This window comes from Labeo rohita, unplaced genomic scaffold (genome assembly GCF_022985175.1).
Source record: "Labeo rohita strain BAU-BD-2019 unplaced genomic scaffold, IGBB_LRoh.1.0 scaffold_30, whole genome shotgun sequence".
Classification (NCBI taxonomy): domain Eukaryota; kingdom Metazoa; phylum Chordata; class Actinopteri; order Cypriniformes; family Cyprinidae; genus Labeo; species Labeo rohita.
In genome coordinates this window covers 1,451,461-1,468,343 of record NW_026129217.1, presented here as the reverse complement: position 1 = coordinate 1,468,343, position 16,883 = coordinate 1,451,461, and the positions used below count along the sequence as shown (strand labels likewise).

Here is a 16,883-nt window from a genome sequence, read left to right as displayed (position 1 = left end):
CCTGTTTACCTCATAGCCGTGAATGAACTTGTTTTTTCTGCCATATGGATTTTAATCAACGTCATTATTACATGTTAACACCAGTTAAGCATTTCTTGACTGAGTCTGCCTAGATCCTAAAGCAATAAATTCGTTTTTTTTTTTTTAATTAAGTTTTTTTTATTATTATTTGATGTGTGATGTATAATTCAACAATAAGCAGAACAATTCAAATGTAAAAGTAAATTTTATCACTCAAAATGGAATTCTGAGGTGCGTTTTCACAGAAATTACCAGGCAGAACTGGACTACCAGAGCTAACACAACATGGAGGATAAAACTGATGCAAGACCAGAACTATCACTTGAATTCAAACCTCGTTGCAAAGCAGCTTCACAAAAAAATAAAGCTTCTATAATACATTTAGGAGTAGTTTATGTCAAGATGATGTTCATATGGCATAAATGTACAGTTCTAGGATAACAATGCAGTTAGTTAATGACATGTAATCAAACAAAAACCATGATTAACAATTGTGATTAAACTAGTAACATATGGAAAATATGATAGTTTGGTAGTCAGGGTTGGTGTCATCTGAGGTCTTTGGAGGGGTTTGTCATCTTCTCAGATGTTCATAAGAGGCTGAATCCAGACTAAAGTAAAAAGAGCATAATTAGCATATAGTTGTGGAATGGTAATGTGCATTTGATCAGATATAACACTGAAACTGTAGTTCAAAAGTTGTTCTTCTTCACAAACAGCAAAAGCACTATGGGAAAACAATACAAGACAAAAAAAATCCATTTCAGTGAAGCAAGCAAGCAGTCAGGAGGTTTGTGCCCACTGCCGGCCACCTTTTGCCCTGACCTTTAGGATGATGCTATATACAAGCAAGAAAGCAGATGCCCTGATATGAATAAAGTAATGTCAAGTCAACTTTATTTTTAGAGTACTATGCAAACTTTAAAAACGAGGCAAATCCAAATTCTGCTATAAAGCAGCTGTAAGACAGTGTCATTATTCAGTTCCAGTCATTTCAGTGTTTGTTAATTAAGTCTGATATTAAAGACAGTTCGTTTATATTGGAGAACCATTGCCATTAAAAATAATAATATAAAAAATAAAATAAAATGAAAAGAAAAGTTTAATGTGCAATGTTACGTTAATATTTTGTGCTTATCTGCCCTGGTGAAAAAAACAGCATATGCTAGTAGGTATGTTTTGATGCTGGGAAGCTAAGTTTTTTGTTTCTATAATGTGCTTCATCATATATTGAACATTGAAACTTTTAAAGTCACTGTTGTAAATCGTCTTGCTGTTTGTAGTGATTAAATAAACGGTGCTGTATGGCTCGATTCCCAAAGCTTGCGGTTTATTATTTCTTTATTTATTTTTTAGAGGTGATACGAAAACTCGTGGCTTAAACAGATGGAGAACTGACAGGCGTGTGCACAGGTGAATGCGCGCGTCAGTCACCTGACTGTAAAAGTACACAACACACAAGGACGCGCTCAGTCAAGAACTGCCCTTAGGAGCGTCCTGACGAACTTAGTGCGATTTGTTTTAGTACATTTCTTAAACTAGTTCTTAAGCAAAAGAAGAACGATAAGAATTTCGTTGCTAAGGCCAAAATGTCGTTACTTCCTTAGTTACCGTCACTATGGTTACTGAAAACAGCCGTGACAGAGGAGCTGCACTATATCGGAAACGGTGAGTGTAACAAACACACACTCAAACACACACGGGCTCTGTTTTCTTCCGGTTCTGTTCTGAATGCGCTTAACCACAGGTGAGGAAACACTGGTGTCTAAGACATGTTATTATTATTGCTGCTGTTTCTCACGACGTATAGGCTAATCATTCACAGAAAACAATGTCATTAAATCCATGTGCGTTATTACCAGAGTTAGTTTAGTTATTATTAGAGGGTTAATAATTATTGGGAAAGAGCTTGATTCAGATGAGCCGAACTTCTGAAATAATGAGATTTGTCCTGTTTTGCAGAGGAAGACATGAACGAGTCTGATCACTACCTGCTCTTCATCAGATGCTCTTCTCAAACAGAGTGATTTTATTCTCAATATTTCAGTTTCCTATTCATTTATTTGCTCGCTCACTATTTAAACTTTTACTTTATTTTAAGTAATTTGATTTCCTCTAGTAATATTTATCTAAACTGGCCATTTTTATCTTGTATAAAACACTTCTTTTTTCCCCAAAATAGGTTTTTAGTGCCACCTGCCCTATGTGAAGGTCTCAGCAGATGTTATTTAGAGGAACGTGTGTTTCCTGTGCTGCTGCCTGGACTGGAGGCTTTGCTTGAGGAAGCACAGAAGCAGCGCTGCATGGAGGTCAGCTTCATCAGGGTTTCACAATGTGCTGTATGATGTATTATATATGAAATATTTAAACCATGGGTATTTTGTTTGTTTTCTTTCTTTATTTAAAATAAACTGTTATTTATAATCAGGTTTTATAATATAGGTTAATAACACAGTGCCCATTAAGTAAGAGAAGTGTACTTGCAGTCAAAAGTTTGGAAACTTTATCTCTATTGGTCACCAAGGCCAGATTTATATTATCCAAACATAGTAAAACTGTAATGCTGTGAAATATTATTAAAATTTGAAATTATTTGTTTGAAAACTATTTTGTAGTTACATATATTTTGTATGTAATTTATTGCTGTGATCAAAGCTACATTTTCAGCATCATTACTCCAGTATCACATGATCCTTCAGAAGTCATACTAATATGCTGATTTGCTGCTTAATTATTATTGGTGCTCAATTAAAAAGTAACCTTGATGTTACAAAAAGTTGTTGCTGCTTAGAATTTTGTGGAAACATTTTCTAAGGATTCTTTGATGAATAGAAAGTTCAGAAGAACCACGTTTATTTGAAATAGAATCTTTTGTAACGTATCTTTGCTGTTATTTTTGATCAATTTAATACATATTTACTGAATGAAATATTAAATACACACACCCCCTCAAACATTTGAATGGTGGTATGTCAGTTTCTTTTTAAATGTTAAGCAGCACAAGTGTTTTTAACATTGATAATAATAATAAATGTCTCTTGAGCAGCAAATCAGGAAATTAGAATGATTTGTGAATGATTATGTGACACTGAAGACTGAAGTAATGATACTGAAAATGCAGCTTTGATTACAGCAATCAATTACATTTGACACTATAAGAGTTTATAAATTCTAATACTATTTCACAACATTGCTGTTCATACTGTGTTTATATAATCACAGTTTTATAGTTAAAAATCCTGAAGTTTTCAAATTTTCAGCAGGTACTGACTACAGCTACATATCAAGCCAGAATCATCCACTGATCAGCAACATGTGAAATCTTATAACATGTTTTTCATTGTTTTAATTTCACATGTTCTTCTGTCAATGTAGAGGAAAAAGACAAAGTTTAACGGCTGTGACTTCCTCACTGAATGGCTGTACAAGTGAGTGGGACAAATGTGACCCTTTGTATTTTGCCAACACCTACAATACGGTTATTTTGTTGTGATTTTTATACAGTAAATTGGTTAAATGCATTTAAATATGATTTATTTGATTTATTTTTTTGTTCTTGTCCATCAGTAAAAACCCTCGATGGACAGACCGAACACCTGTGGATTTTCATACGATTCCTTTCGTCCAGAACTGGCTTCTTGAACAGTAAGTAGATTGCCTAATAAATGTACTCTGGCATACTGTCTCTCTTTTTCAGTTTTCATTTCAAGTCTCTATGCGATTTATTGGCATGACAAACATTACAGTCTAAAAGACAGAAAACGCAGTATCTTGAACAAATATTAATATAACAAACTATGAAATAATAACATCCTTATTATTACAAGATGAGTAAAAAAGATGGAAACAAGAAATGTATAATTAATCCTTTCTTTCTCTTGGTGTCTGTCAGTCCCAGGCCACTCCTCCCAGCTTCTCTACTTCTGACAGATGAGCAGGCTGCAGTGTTGATCCAGGCTTTCTGGAGGGGATATAAGGTAAGAAGAGTACATAAATTTGTTGCAGAGATGTTATTAGCTGTCAGGATACCACGCTTTTTTACACCACATACTAACTAGATGCATTGTGACAAGATTCTAGCAATAAGCAATTTGACCATTCACACCACAACATGACAAAATCAATCAGATATTACAGCCAATCAGACATGCATGTGGGCGGGACATCACTGGGAGCACACTGCGCTCTCAGCACAATGAATACGTTTATAATCTAATCCATAATTCAGATACCATCTTTGCTGGAAAACACTTGTTGGTTCGTATTGAGTTCAGAGTTTTAAATTACATTTGCTTTGATTTTCAAAAAGGCTTTGACATATTTAAAACTAATAAAAAATTAAGTTCAAAATTATTAAGAGGTAGAGTAAAACTGCAAAATTTAAACGCTACATCTTTTAGCAAGTGCACATCATTTGTAGCACTTTAAAGCTGCCCTGTTGCAGGACACAATATTGCCACCTGTACTAAAAGCATGCTCTGAGGTAGATGTGGTGGCAGGAAAAACAGGTAACACTTTGCTGGGAGGCTCACTCTGGGGTTGTTAAATTGATCTTCCCCCATTTCAGTGGGTTGGTCTCACTGTCTGCATCAGGAGCTAGCAGGTAGCTGTTCAGTTCAGCCTCCATAGCCTGTTCTATAAAACTACAAGTGGCAATAGAGTAGGACTTCTTGAAAAAGCTGTCCAGTGTCTTCTGCATTTTGGCTGCTGTAGCAGCATCATCTCCTTTGGCTCCTCACAGTGCAGTGGATGAGCAGGACTGCAGCCTTGAAACCTTAGAAGCACTGGACTAAAAAGCCTGCATAGGATGCATTCTTCAATTTGAGAAGCACCCTCAAATCTGCAGCTATCAGGCTAACCATAGGGTATGTTAATGGATATGTTGGCTTAGCATGAGAACTATTGCTTTAGTGTGCTTGTACAGGCACTCAAAGACAAAAGATTACTTGCTCTATTCCTACATTTGGCAAGCCACCACAAGTGTTCAAGCAGCCATCTTACTACTCCCTACCAGCAGAGGTCATCATTGACTGGAAGCCACTGACCTAAAATCACCCAATTTCAAGCGTATCAGTCACACAGGATTAGTTTTTAAGATGTTTGTGTGTAAATTAATTGTTACATCTGATGTTGTCTGCAATGTTTATGGTCTTTTTGGGCAGGATAAGCAATATATTTCAGTCATTAAGGTGGGTGTGTCTGGCACACTTGCCGACACAGGTAGCTGCGCCAACACAAAATATTTAAGTATGTGATTATGCAGGAAATATTAAACATGAACATATATCTGGTATTAGTATCAGAAATCAATTTGAATATACATAACATTTTACAGCATTTTAGTAACAGAGGCTTGTATTGTATATTGTATTTAAATTCAAAGCTAACCATGCATCATCTTGAACATAAAGCTTTGTGTCTTTCGGTCTGTACTGTGTATAGTGAGTGTTATTTCTCAGAGTCTGTAAGTGTCAATCAAATAAAAACAAGCTCTATGTCTTTCATGTACCCAAATGTGGTAAGGTATATTGACATAAGCTAAAATTAGTCAGTGTACATTAATATACTGTTAAACTGTGTTATTGGTTGCCCTCACATTAATAATCGACCAAATGATAGCTTCTGTTATGACTATAAGAGTTGTATATGACATTTATTTGATTAGTTAAATTCTTGGGTTAACTGTAAGAGGTGATCTTGTATTAGAAGGCAAAGGCATGAGATCACACTGAATTGATACTTTTTCAGACTTTGCCATTCCGTCTTCCTGATATCCACTACAGGATTTTGTGGCTGTTGCATATAGTCGTGTCCTAGGTTAAGCAGTCATTTTGGGTTTACAACAGAGAACTCACTCTGCACTTCTCCCTGGTTCTCACAGTGCTATTTAGTAGTAATATATGTCTGCGACAGTGGTTCTCAACCACATTCCTTGAGCCCCCAACATTGCACATTTGTGATCCTGGACCACAAAACCATAAGTATCATAAGTAGCATGGGTATATTTGTAGCAATAGCTAAAAATACATTGCCATTGTCAATACAAAATCATTGATTTTTCTTTTATGCTGAAAATCATTAGGATATGAAGATCATGTTCCATGAAGATATTATGTAAATTTCCTACCATAATTATAACAAAAAAATTTTTGATTAGTAATATGCATTGCTAAAAACTTCATTTGGACAACTTTAAAGTTGATATTCTCAGTATTTAGATTTTTTTGTACCCTTAGATTCCAGTTTTTCAAATAGTTGTATCTTGAACAAATATTGTCATATCCTAACAAAATATAAATCAATGGCTTATTTATTCAGCTTTTGGATGATGTATAAATCTCAATTTTAAAAAAAAAGACCTTTATGACTGGTTTTGTGGTCTATGGTCACATTTTGCATGTTTCCTTAATCAAACACCTGATTCGGGTCATCAGCTTGTTCGTAGAGACTCCAAGACCTGAAATGGGTGTTTCAGACAAAGGAACCAATGGTCTATGAGCATAACTGCTGTGAACTTCACCGTGCTATTTCCATTACTTGCCATCATGTCATTCCAAACCCGTGAGACCTTCGTTCATCTTCAGAACACAAATTAAGATATTTTTGATGAAATCCGAGAGCTTTCAGACCCTCCATAAACAGCAAGGGTCACACCATGTTCAAGGTCCAGAAAGGTTGTAAAGACATTGTTAAAATAGTCCATGTGAGATCAATCATAATTTTATGAAGCTACGAGATTACTTTTTGTGTGCAAAAATACCAACTTTTTTTAAAAATTCTTCTCCTTTGTGTGACCCCATCGCTAATCCTAATTTATCTTATCTTAATTTGTGTTCTGAAGATGAACAGAGGTCTCACGGGTTTGGAATGACATGAGGGTGAGTAATTAATGACTGAATTTTCATTTTTGGGGAAATTAATTAATTCATGATCAAATTTATTGAAGTGTCATCCTTCTACTAAAAATACAGTCCCCTAAAGTAAGGCAAATATGGGTGCTGTGGATTGATATACATGGTAGCTACTTGTTTCACATAATAACTATACTTTAGTTTTGGTCTTGTGTTTCAGTTGCGCGATCCATTTTATAATATCGTTTGTTTGATGTCATTGTAAAGATACATATTTTTAGAAGCTTTAAGGCCTGTTCGCCCCAAAAACGATAATGATCATTTCAACTATAAAGTTCTAAAAATCATTTAAATAGAACTTTATAGTTGAATAGCAGTATTTACAGTATGACTGTAACTGTAATGATATAGAGGAACGATGTCATTGAGTTCACTTTCAGAATGATTTTTAACAGCTGATGAACGATGAAACACTGACAGACTTCATTCAAATTTAAAGGGCTTGCACACTTAAAATAGCAGATGACTGTAGAAATGCTCTGCACATCACAGAGTAAAAAAATTAAATTAACATAAAATGAACTCGGGAATCTAGCTCTAGTTTTGACAACATTGTCTTGCCTCCTTTAAAGGAACTACATGTTATGACTGTTATGCTAAATTCACTGTTTGATCAGATAGATTGCACCAGCTACATTCACTGTTTAGATGAGCTTGAAACATAGCATGCTGAGGACATCTGCTGGTTAAAGTTGTGTAAGTGCAACAAAAACTGAAATTGATTCTCCCAACTTCTCTCATCTTTGAAGGATCTAGTTTACCCAAAGCATCTGTTTCTCCTTTCTGTGTGAAATGTAAGCAGCAACTTACCACCATCATTATTAAAAAAAAAAAAAAGGCACCGTGTGAGCTTAGAATAAACAGTTATCGTTCACTGGTGTGGATGCAAACATATTTATCATAGTAGTTATAGTTATCATTATAGTTCTTGGTGTGAACAGGCCTTTAGAGTAGTAATATTACTAAATGCTAATTTATGTCAACATATTTATTTATTTCAGGTGCGTGTACATCCAGATGTGCAAGAGCTGAGGCAGTGGCAGAGAGAGCTGCGGGAAGAGAACTGTGACATCAACAAAACAGTTCAGGATTTCTGGGCACGTCAGGAGAACAGAGGTCAAAACACAAGCTCTCTCTGAAAACACGTCCACAACAAAATACATTGTTCAAACACACACACACACACACATTTGAGACGAGTATGCTTAGGAATTTGGGCTGATAATACAAAAATTGCTACATATCTCACAAAGACTGAAATAAAAATATTTTAATAATAAAAAAACTAAAATTGACTTGAGCAAATTTTGTGCTGTTACAATCATATACTCACAATACACTACACTATTAAAAAGTTCACAATATAACTTAAAATTTAACTTACATAAATAGTGTTTATTCAACTTTGAGTTACTTCAAAGTCTTTACTCAGAATATTAGGCATAATATATAAGATTATTTGATTAAAATATGCAAAAACCAAAGTGTTATAATGTATTTTGCTGCCTTGTGTACTTACATTATCCCAAATGTTTCCAAGAATGTTCCAGAGAAATAAACTAGTTTAACAGACCGTGTCACCTGCCAATGACATCATACACCCTTGATTTTGTTTTGTAGAAAACATGGAAGAAACTTTGATATGTTATATTAGACAGGTGACAAATGGACAGATTAGTATTATAACAGAACTTTCAACACACCCAAATGTATCTAGTATGATAAAACAGCGCTGTTTTACCTCACATACGCATGACCGGAAGCAGCAGAAGCGCTCGACTGTGGCATAATAAAAGCTCAGCTGCTTTCTAGCCAATTATCTTGCTCATCCTTAATTAGCAATCGCTCCAACGTCTTCGTTTCGCTTCCACGACTTTCAGCCCCACCCTGCTTCAAACCACAGTGACCTTAATAAGTCTTTGATACATTAGCTCATCCATGGACAAGATTTCTTCCCATTTCTTTCCCAGGGATTAAGACAACAACTCCCATGATTCCACACTCAATCATGAGTGTGGAATCATTTGCTTCTTTGTTTTGATTATGCACCTTATAGCAGCAAAAAACATACATATTGTGCCTTTATAAATTCAAATAACTAAATTTGTCAAGTTAAATATTTAAAGTTTAATTTAAATATCTTCATGAAATTAAGGTGATTTTCTAAGTTACAAATGTAACTGAAAAGTTGAATGGGACACTGCGTCTGACAAGTATTTAGCGTGTAAAAAAAAATCCATTCTGGAGGCAGCAGCAGCAAGTTGGCAAAAAAAGTAGAAAGGCATCTTTTAAAAAGACTCAATCTGCCATGCTGCTCTTTTACAGAATTTTGCATTTAGGAAGTAAATTACCTCTTTTAAGCTTTTTTTTTTAATCTGCATTTTTAGATATTCAGTCAGGAGACGCAAGTTATGTCTTTTTCTTTTGTTTGATTAACATGTGTAAGCCGGTCATAGAATCAGACGTAGGTGGGGGATCCATGTGCGACATAACTTTATTACAGGCGAAGTCAAACAGGCAGAGGTCAATCACCAACAATCGGGAACAGAGCAGATAATCCAGTACAAAAACGATAATCCAGGCAGAGGGTCAATGGGCAGGCAGCAAGAATCGTAAGAGAATAAACAGTCCGATCGGCAACGGGAAGACAATAAGGTAAAGGAAAAACGCTCAGGATTGTTAGAAACTCTAGCCAAAACTTCGCGGGGAAACGCCCGCGAAACGGGTCTATAAATGGCCGCCGGAGGAAGTGCTCCGAGCGACCCGGAACCGGAAGAACGGGTCCCAGGCACGGGCTGATGGGAAATGTAGTTAGTAGTCCGGGGATGGCTCCCGCTGACGGCGACTAGAGGGAGCCACAGAGACCGCCGTGGTAACAGAGCCCTCCCCCTGCGAGCGACTCCTGGCGCGAGGAGGCACCCGACGCCGGGGTCTGCCCCTTCCTCGTGGGGCTGGTCGATCTGGGTGTTGAGTGTGAAAGTCCGTGGTAAGAGAGGGGTCTAGGATGTCCCCGGAGGCGACCCATGATCTCTCCTCGGGGCCGAAGCCCTCCCAATCGACCAAATACTGTAGCTGACCTCTCCGGCGTCGGGAGTCCAGGATGGTGTTCACCCGGTAAACCTCCTCGCCGTCGACGACTATGGGGGCGGGTCCCTGGGAGGCGGTCCCCTCTAGGTTCTCCACTCCGGCCGGATCGTCAGCGGGCTTAAACAGGGAGACATGAAAGGTGGGTGAGATTCGGTATTCGGCAGGCAATTCAAGACGGTATGATACAGGAGTGATTTGCTTTATGATCTTAAAGGGACCCACGTACCTGGGACTGAGCTTCTTGCAAGGGAGACGAAGGCGGAGATCCCAGGTCGACAGCCAGACCCACTGGCCGGGTTCGTAGGCGGGACTGGGGCGACGCCTGCGGTCGGCTTGTTCTTGATAGCGGCGGATGGCGCCCTGGAGGTGGACGTGAGCACGGTCCCAGGTCTCCTCGCTGCGCTGGAACCAGGAATTAACGGCTGGCAGGTCGGGGTGGAGACCCTTGCGGTAATGGAGTTTCAAGGGGCCGTCGTTCCATCCACTCTGGGCGGCTAAGGTCCGAAAGCTCAGCGCGTAGTCGGCGGCGGTCCTCCTGCCCTGTCTCAATGCCATGATTTGTTCCCCAGCATCTCCACTCTCCGTGCATGGTAGGAAGACCTTCTTAAACTCCTGCAGGAAGACAGCGAAGGAGGGGAAAGTGGGGCGATCCAGGCTCCAGACCGCTGTGGCCACTCCAGAGCCCGTCCAGAGAGAAGTGACGTGACGAAGGAGATCTTACACTCGTCGGTGGGGTACAGATGCGGCTGTTGATTGACGAACAGCGAACATTGCAGGAGAAAGCCTTTACACTTGGTTGCAGTACCATCAAACTTCTCAGGAAAAGCTAAGCGTGGTCCTGATGTGACGGGCTGGGCACTCGGAGGGGGAGAAGCGGGCGGCGCCGCTGACTGAAAGCTCTGCAGAGCTCTTACCAGCTGAGCAGTGAGATCCGTGAGGCGATCCAGCTGTTGTTCATGAGCGAGGAGCTTTGATGCCTGTGCGGATAACTCCGTAGTGAGTTGTTGTACGGTGGCTGCTTCAGCTGATGATGCATCCGTGGCGGAAGCGGTCGCTGGATCCGTTGACGGCGAAGTTTTCTGTAAGCCGGTCATAGAATCAGACGTAGGCGGGGGATCCATGTGCGACATAACTTTATTACAGGCGAAGTCAAACAGGCAGAGGTCAATCACCAACAATCGGGAACAGAGCAGATAATCCAGTACAAAAACGATAATCCAGGCAGAGGGTCAATGGGCAGGCAGCAAGAATCGTAAGAGAATAAACAGTCCGATCGGCAACGGGAAGACAATAAGGTAAAGGAAAAACGCTCAGGATTGTTAGAAACTCTAGCCAAAACTTCGCGGGGAAACGCCCGAGAAACGGGTCTATAAATGGCCGCCGGAGGAAGTGCTCCGAGCGACCTGGAACCGGAAGAACGGGTCCCAGGCACGGGCTGATGGGAAATGTAGTTAGTAGTCCGGGGATGGCTCCCGCTGACGGCGACTAGAGGGAGCCACAGAGACCGCCGTGGTAACAACATGAATTAAACAGACATAAGTGTATTAAAATTAGGAGGCTGTCACTTGAAGAATGAATGGACAGATCCAGTATACAGCCACACATCCAGATCCTCTGAACTGTAATGTGAATACTACACATGATGGGCATTTTGACAAAAATCGCACATGAGCACTGAATTGAGTTCTTTTTCACAGCTTATTGTGAAAAACTAAATATCATCTAAACCGATGTAAAAGGGACTTGTAAGTAAAAGGAAAAGTCGAGTACATTCATTAACACATAAATGAAAAGAATTGCAAGTCAGTGAAAATTTAAAAGGATAAATAGTTAATGTTAAACAAGTTTTTGTCTAGTTAACCATCACAAAATACATGTAATTACTTCTATATTAAATATGTAGAGAGAGGGAGAGAGTTCTAAGGGTTGTTAATGCAAGGAGGTGGTAGTGGGCATAAGCTCCTCACAGGCGTGTCTCAGTTAGCCTCTGACGACTAAGTCCAGCTCCTAGCCTTCGTGTGTGGTTCAACTGTTAAACCCAGTGGAACCGTTTTCACTAAGAGAAGGGGCAACTGGTGGCTCAAAGCCAGATTTTTATCTGGCAAATGGGGCTTGTTAACCTTGAAAGGTAGCTTTCCAAAGAAGGAAAACTGTGATTCCAAAAGTCCACTGCCTTGTGGTTATATCTAGTTATGATAAAGGCTTCAGGAGTCAACCCTGAGGAAAAATCCATAATTGGAGTATCAAAGGCAGTTCAGGGATGTTTACAGCTTAGCTCTGGCAAGTCCCAAACCAAGCTGAGGCTCTTTGCCTTGGACCTCTTGATGACATGGTGAGTAGGGGCCTGCTGCATGAGCAACAGATCTTGGCTTCACAGATCGGAGAAGTCACTTTGCTATGTCAGCAATGGAATATAACCAAAAGCAAGAGTCTACTGGTTATAAGTCTACTGCTTGACTGGCGTAGAGCGAGACGCCAGGGAATGGTTTTGACAGTGGATTGGAAACATCCCATTGAGTAACCAATTCCCGTCTCAAGCTGGGCAGCCCCCAGCCGGTTGGTTGCTACCTTACCACAGTACTCTAAGCCTACTAGGTGTGTGGGTTTGAGGGAGAAAACTTGGTGAACGAATAGATCCAAGAGAACATGGTGTAGGCTTTGCAATCAGGAACAACCTGCTGGGAAGCATTGTTCCTCCAAATCTGGGATCTGAGTGAGTCCTTTCAATATTGCTCCAACTACAGCAGGATTAGTCAGCATTATCAGTGCCTGCAAAAGCAAAGGACAAGTTCCTTTTCAGTGAATCATGTTCGGTATTACGTGAATAGATTGGGGACGTCAGTGAACGTGTGAAGTAAATAAGTGGAATTTGAATGCCTAACAACTCCTCCATACAAAATGTTACATAAGGAGGTGGCACGCATCCAATCATTCAGATTTTTGTTTCAGAACTGAGTGGTTGCTGCTGTCATTGTAGATGTTGCTCAGCTGAGCTGATGGCCATCTCTGGCTCAACCTTGCTGAGATGCAGAATGTAGACAGAGTTTGGTTTTTTTGACGCCCCTATCTTGCAGGCTGGCCTTTTTGGTGACACTGTCAAGGACCTTGCCCAGCAAACTGCCACAGATTGGCCTTCAGTCTGTTTGTCATCTTATCCCTTGTACAGAGGGAGTGGATAGGCATTTGCACATGTTAATTGGCCTGTTTTTTACTACTCAGAGGTGATTGGGACTTCCAAGTGAGACCCCATACATCAGTATGTTAATGTAACATCTTCGTTGCTTGCTGCAGGGAATAAGGTTTGCATACATACCACTGCTTATCCTTGGTGACTTTAATGCTAGAGTGGGCACTGACCACAGTTACTAGCCAACTTGCTTGGGAAAGTTTGGTGTTGGCAGGATGAGCGAAAATGGGAAATGCCTATTTGGGTTCTGCTAAGGTCTGGGCATCACCAACACCTTCTTCAGCATAAAACAGCATAAAGTTTCCTAGAGACACCCAAGGTACCCAGGCACCTGCACCAGCTAGACCTGATTCTTACCAGATACCTAATGCAGCCGAGTGTCAAACTCAAGTTCAGCTATACCAGTACTGACTGTGATTCAGATTAATCTCTGGGGCCGATTGCACCAGCTAGACATAAAAAAACAGGGGTTTAAACCCTACGCTGGGCTTTGGAACATCCAACTTTACGGTAACGTTTTACACCTGTTGCACCAGCTAAAACTATGATCAAGCGTAGTTGTTGACACATTCTCCTGCAGTGACAGCTGAGACGACATCCACACTGCAATGGCTACACTACTAACATAGTACTAAATTGCTGAAGACATCATAACAAGTAAAGTCACCGCAAAATAATTTCATTGAGTAAATATTTCCTAAGAAGTCCAAGTTTTCACATGACAGATTTCTTCAGAGCAACACTAAGAATAAAGACAATAGGTTAAGTAAAATAAAATGAATTTAATACAATGCTTCTCTCTAGAGTTATTTTTTCAAGCTTACTAGGGAGTTTATGTACAGTGAATGTCTTTCCTGAGGTAAATGTGACTTTATGTGACAATTGTGAATTTTAGCCTACTTTTAGTATTGGGTTTTTTACTTTCACTTTCATAACTCTTGCACAAAGTTTGCTTGTTGCTTGCTTGTGTTGCTTGACCCCTCCCCTATAATATTAATTGTTTATAGGCCACATTATCCTGCCTGAAAAGACCATAAATGTTACAGTTGGCATCTGTAATAACTGATTAAAAACTAATATTATCTGTGCAAATCATGACTTTTCACTTTACACCTACCTTTGACTGGGCATAAAATTGAGTCTCAGTCGTAGCACTACGCTGAGATGGTGCAACGGGTATAAATTCTATGCATGACTTATAGCGTGTTTTACATCCATCCTAATCTTACAACTGGGTGTACGTCCAGCTGGTGCAACTGGCCCCTGGTCTGCAGCAAGGTTAAGATGCTTCTGAGAAAACTGCATCCCACTGAAAAGGAAGGCAGGTACACCAAAAAGCAATGCCAGTAAAAACTGGCCACTGATTAAAATGAGGGACCGTGCAATTGGCATGCTGACTGCAGGAATATCCACCAGAGCTGAATTGAATCCACCTGCTCCACATCCAGCATCTTCACCTCCAAGATCATCTGAGACCAGCCACCTGGACAGCTGCTGCAACAGTCGGTTTGAATAACCAATGAATTTCTGCACAAACTGTCAGAAACAGTCTCAGGGAAGCTCATCTGCATGCTCATCATCCTCATAGGGGGTCTTGTCCTGACTGCAGTTGAGTGGAAAAATGCTTATATTCGATGGCGTCTGGCACTTTGGAGAGGTTTTCACTGTACAGGGCAGATGGCAGACAGCATGTATGGCTTTGTGTGGGTGAGCAGTTTGCTGATGTCAACATTGTGGATCGAGTGGCCCATGGTGGCAGTGGGGTTATAGTATGGGCAGGTGTATGTTATGGACAATGAACACAGGTGCATTTTATTGATGTCAATTTGCATGCACAGAGATGCCGTGACAAGATCCTAAAGCCCATTGTTGTGCCATTCATCCACGACCATCACCTCATGTTGCAGCATGATAATGCACGGCCACATGTTGCAAGGATCTGTACACAATTCCTGGAAGCTGAAAACATCCCAGTTCTTGCATGGCCAGCATACTCACCAGACATGTCACCCATTGAGCATGTTTGGATGCTCTGGATTGGCATATACGACAGCGTGTTCCAGTTCCTGCCAATATCCAGCAACTTCGCACAGCCATTGAAGAGGAGTGGACCAACATTCCACAGGCCACAATCAACAACCTGGTCAACTCTATGTGAAGGAGATGTGTTGCACTGCATGAGGCAAATGGTGGTCACACCAGATACTGACTGGTTTTCGGACCAGTTGAGTTCAGCTCATGAAAAATGGGGGCAAAAACAAAAGTGTTGCATTTATAATTTTGGTCGGTGTATATGCAAGGGAGAACATGGTCACCAAAGAAGCCCTGAATGCATTGGAATGCCTGCCTGAATGAGCTGGAGAGAGAACCCACCTTGTCTGTACAGCCTTGCATTTCAGCCTCAGCCCAACAAGGCCTGACTTATTTTTGCCCCTAGGGCTAGGCTTCAGGCCAATTGTAATGTCACACGCTGGAAGGGCATTTGGCCTGTTTTTGGCTCCTCCATCTTTTTGTATTTTAGACATCCATCAGTTGAAGTGACAGAAAATATGTGCTGCGCTGGTGGAAACAATATGAGACAATGCTACTGCAACTGTCAAGACTGGTTTGCACAGCATTTAGTGTCCCCACCAGCAGCAGATGTAAATGTGCCTGGAAGAGATATGAAAGAAAAGGATTAAAACTAGGCCTGTGTTCCTGACTGAAGATTTTTCTAGTCGAATAACAGTATGTTATTTGCTCAAATCTTATTTGTGATTGTGCAGTTGTAGTCCCTGTACTGAATTATGAACTATTGTTTGTTTGTTTCTCCAGTTTGGTCGGAGTTGGTTGAACTTGTTGACAGTGCTGACCAGCATGTGGAGGCTGGTGTGTCCATTGAGGTGGTTCCTCCTACACCTCAGAGCAGAATTCTGTATACTCCTCAGAGCACCTCCGAGAGAAAAGAGCTGCTCACGCCAAGCTTCTCTTCCCAGCGCACCACCACTCCACATCATTTTAACAACGCAACTTCGGAATGAAGAATTCACTGCTGTACCTCTATTTCAGTGTTATTCAAACCTGTCCTAAGGACCCCCAACACAGCACATTATGTATGTCTCCCTGATCAGTTATACCCATATCAGGTCTTGGATTCTTTACTAATGAGCTGATGAGCTGAATCAGGTGTGTTTGATGGGGGGAGACATACAAAATGTGCAGTGCTGGGGGGGACCTATAGGACAGGTTTGTGAAGCACTGCTCTTTTTATTATCAAAGGAATAAATGCAAATTTTCTGATAATTTACTTGCCCTCAAGCTATTCAAGATGTAGATGAGATTGTTTTTTCATTGCAACAGATTTGGAGAAATTGGCATTATGTGGACCCTGTGTAGTGAATGGGTGAAATAATAAATGTGATTTAGATATATAAATTATATATAAATTGTTCAATTAGAAGAGTATAAATACAATTTCATCTTGTATACTATTTTATAGTTTTTATTATTTAATGTTTTATAACATTTCACATAAAAATGTAAATGGATCTTTGCAGTTATTTTGAATTCATAATATATATATGGATAGATAGATAGATAGATAATCTAATTCTCTACCCAAAGCTAAGAATTCTCTCATTTAATCACCCTCTTGTCCAACATGTATAACTTGCTTCTATGGTACACAATAAATAAAT

At 40.0% G+C, this 16,883-nt stretch overlaps 1 protein-coding gene across 3 annotated transcripts; it reads left to right on the top strand.

Moving 5' to 3' along the window:
* Positions 1-1,511: 1,511 nt before the first annotated feature.
* On the top strand, positions 1,512-16,864 carry iqck (IQ motif containing K). Of its 3 annotated transcripts, none has more exons than XM_051102870.1 (8): positions 1,512-1,689; positions 1,984-2,044; positions 2,204-2,330; positions 3,397-3,449; positions 3,589-3,666; positions 3,914-3,998; positions 7,934-8,048; positions 16,021-16,864. In XM_051102870.1, the coding sequence occupies exons 2-8, from the start codon at positions 1,992-1,994 to the stop codon at positions 16,224-16,226; spliced, it is 717 nt and encodes a 238-aa protein (XP_050958827.1). In that variant the 5' UTR covers positions 1,512-1,689; positions 1,984-1,991; the 3' UTR covers positions 16,227-16,864. The 3 variants fall into 3 exon arrangements, with proteins under 3 accessions (XP_050958827.1, XP_050958826.1, XP_050958828.1); XM_051102869.1 differs by lacking the exon at positions 1,512-1,689 and adding an exon at positions 1,698-1,768; XM_051102871.1 differs by lacking the exon at positions 1,512-1,689 and adding an exon at positions 1,788-1,868.
* Positions 16,865-16,883: the final 19 nt, after the last annotated feature.